The following is a 2,856-nucleotide window of genomic DNA, read 5'->3' as shown; positions in this document are numbered from 1 at the left end:
TGTTTCACGGATGATTAAAAAAGGAATTAAGAAAGATAATTCATGCAAAGTCCTTCTATTTACATGTAATAATTTACAAGTTTAAAATGTCTTACTTTCTCTGCTTCTGTACCATTTAAATATGTTTATATATAACGATGGTAAATACATAGACATTAACCCTCAAAATAAACACACGCTTTTATTTTGAAAAAAATACAGGAAATGTGTAACGACTGTGCTCAGCTTGACGCTAGAGGGGAAACTAAGCAACGAGCAGAGAAATAGCATCGGGGGCTCGGCATACTGTAGTTCCTGCCCGAAATAATGTCTCGTATCCCGGTGTTTCTCCCTCCGAGGTGACTGAGGTCTGAGCAGCAGCTGCCGGCATGGCGCTGGTCACCGTGCAGCGGTCTCCCACACCGAGCACCACCTCCAGCAGCCCCTGTGTGTCGGTGAGTATCCGTGAACTGGTTTGACATTTCGGCTCAGTTTTGTTGGTCTGTCAGAGCAAGAAGACTGCTGCTCAGGGGAGTTTACTGTATGTACATGGGTGGCTAACTTAGCTGTTAGCTTCACACTGTAACCTAACAACCTCTCACAGTCCTGCAGGGGGACACAAGTTTGTCTTCCAAGTTATTTAGCTTGTATCAAGTTAAATACATTTGTGTCATACTAAAGGTGTCACATTTTTGTAAACTAATTCAACTAGGTAGCAGTTAGAGCTTGTTTGCTAACTCACTTCCTCCCAGGAAGTTATATCAGAGGAGCTACTAGACAAACAAGCTTGAATATGCATTAATCAGAATCAGAATACCTATATTCGTCCCACAGAGGGTACATTTGCATTTGTTACAGCAAGAAAAGAGCCAAAAACAGCTTAATATTAACCTAAAGTAATCATTGGGGTTTTTCTATTCTATGCTTATACACATGGAATATGCTGTCTTCTGTGCCCGAGTCAAAATAGCTAGTCATGCCAGTACCTAATCTTCAAATTGACTTCTATTATAACAAGTTAGGGGGGGTGACAGTGAATATAGAGCTGCCTGGAAAGCAGGTTAGTGAGACAGGCCTGTCAGACCCTGTTGGACGCAGTGGGACAGTCCTATTATCCCCTCTGACACTTTGAGACTTCCCACTTCAGGCTCTTGACACCGACCCAGGCAGGCTGATGGCGTGGCTGTCATAGATAAAATGCCATCACCCTGCCTGGAATATGATAAATTGGCCACATTGATATTTGCAGGGGCTGGTGTGAGGTTGTCTGTCAGATTTCCTTCCTAAAGGACACATCTCGTGGCAGAAGATCCTGACCTGTAGTTAACTCTACATGACAAGAGTTCAGCCCCATGTATCTTAATTTAACCTCCATGTTTTGCAGAGACCGACTTGTTTTAAGGCTGGTCTGACGGGGAATTACATGGGGCAGCCATGCAAATTATGGAGCATGGATTAGGGAAATCCCCAGCTGAGAGATGGTCAAAAAAACATCATAACATATTCATAACAACAATTTAGAACCATGCTAGGCTGCAGGGTTTGGGACATTTAGTATTTTACATAACCTAAAAACATCACTAAGGCTGCAGCACATCATCACTTGATGGCATTACAGCGTTTTATTCATATTACATTTCTGGCTTTTGGAGACATCTGGACACATTTTGACCAGTCTGAGAAATAGCACGTACATTAATCTTAATTTAAGCTGCATTTATAATGTCCCAGCAGAGAGGGCGTGTAGCTCTGAGGCTGTGAAAGGATCCCAGGCTGAGGTAAGCAGCTGCTTGTCATGAGACCCGTTCCTGATGGGAAGCAGCCATGTGAGCGCGCTTGTGAGACGTCTGATGCTGAGAGGTGGGATCGGGGGCTGGGACGGGGGCAGCAGAACAGAGCAGTGTGAGGAAGAAAGAGCTGGGAATGAGCTCCAAAAAGAAGATGAATAATCATGAGAGGCACAGCTGGAAAGCCACTGCCACATCAGCATATCTGACTGCGAGAGGCTCTTCCTCCTAAACCTTTCATCAGGGCAAATTAAACACAGGTTTCATATTATTGACCTATCAATTAATCCAGCTAGCATTTAGCCTTCAGCACATCAGGGAAGAGCCCCCTGACAGTGGTAGGATAATCTGCCTAGCAGCACAACAAATCCCCCGTTCTTATTGGCTGTAGGACCACTCCCTACACATCTCTGCGGTGGTATGGTAACCATGGAGATCAGCCTGCATTATATCACAATTATAGCCAGGCTTATTATGGTGCTGTAGATTTTTATTATCCCATGTCTATTTTTATATAAAAATCTTTATTTTATTTGATCTTTTATTGCAAATGATTATGTTTACACGAATGCTTTTTTTTAAATCTATAATTGTATGTATTCTAAAATGGAGCAAATGTCTGAAAATCCTATTTCCCACAGGATAAATAAAGGATTTTGATTCTGTTATTTGTAGTATACAAACCTTGTTTCAGTTATTTTCCGTTCGGTGCGTTTAAGTGCTTTGCAGGGGCATTCTACTGCTATCACATTCACCTGGAAATCTGCTGAGCTAGGCAATCTGGGAGCAGCTGAGTCCATGCATGGACTCCTATTTCTCCTGTGTCACCATATTTTGTATTGAGTGCTGGCTGTTAGGCTGCTGATGCAGAGGGCATCTTTCAGCCAGCTCTCCCTCCAGGGGGTCCTAATCACATCTGTGGCAACGGACACTAAAACTCCACCCTTTTCCTCTTCGGGATTCTTCATCGCCTGACCTCTTCACCTATTCTTCCTCATCTATTTGTATCATCATCATCACTTATCTGCACCAGAATTAGAGACTGCGGTTTTGTTCAGTGTGTGTGTGTGTGTGTGTGTGTGTGTGTGTT

At 43.1% G+C, this 2,856-nt stretch overlaps 1 protein-coding gene across 1 annotated transcript in view; it reads left to right on the top strand.

Annotated features, from left to right (window-relative positions):
* Positions 1–255: 255 nt before the first annotated feature.
* Positions 256–2,856, top strand: part of LOC104964474 (protein phosphatase Slingshot homolog 2-like) — an 18,484-nt gene continuing 15,883 nt past the window's right edge. Inside the window, exon 1 of the mRNA XM_010793270.1 lies at positions 256–434. Within this exon, the coding sequence (XP_010791572.1) occupies positions 369–434 (66 nt within the window). The 5' untranslated portion in view covers positions 256–368. The remainder of the gene's footprint in view (positions 435–2,856) is intronic.

The sequence above is a fragment of the Notothenia coriiceps genome, unplaced genomic scaffold (assembly GCF_000735185.1).
Source record: "Notothenia coriiceps isolate Sejong01 unplaced genomic scaffold, NC01 NC01_scaffold00037244, whole genome shotgun sequence".
In the NCBI taxonomy this organism is placed as follows: Eukaryota; Metazoa; Chordata; class Actinopteri; order Perciformes; family Nototheniidae; genus Notothenia; species Notothenia coriiceps.
The sequence above is the reverse complement of the archived record's forward strand: the minus strand, read 5'-3'. Positions and strand labels throughout refer to the sequence as shown.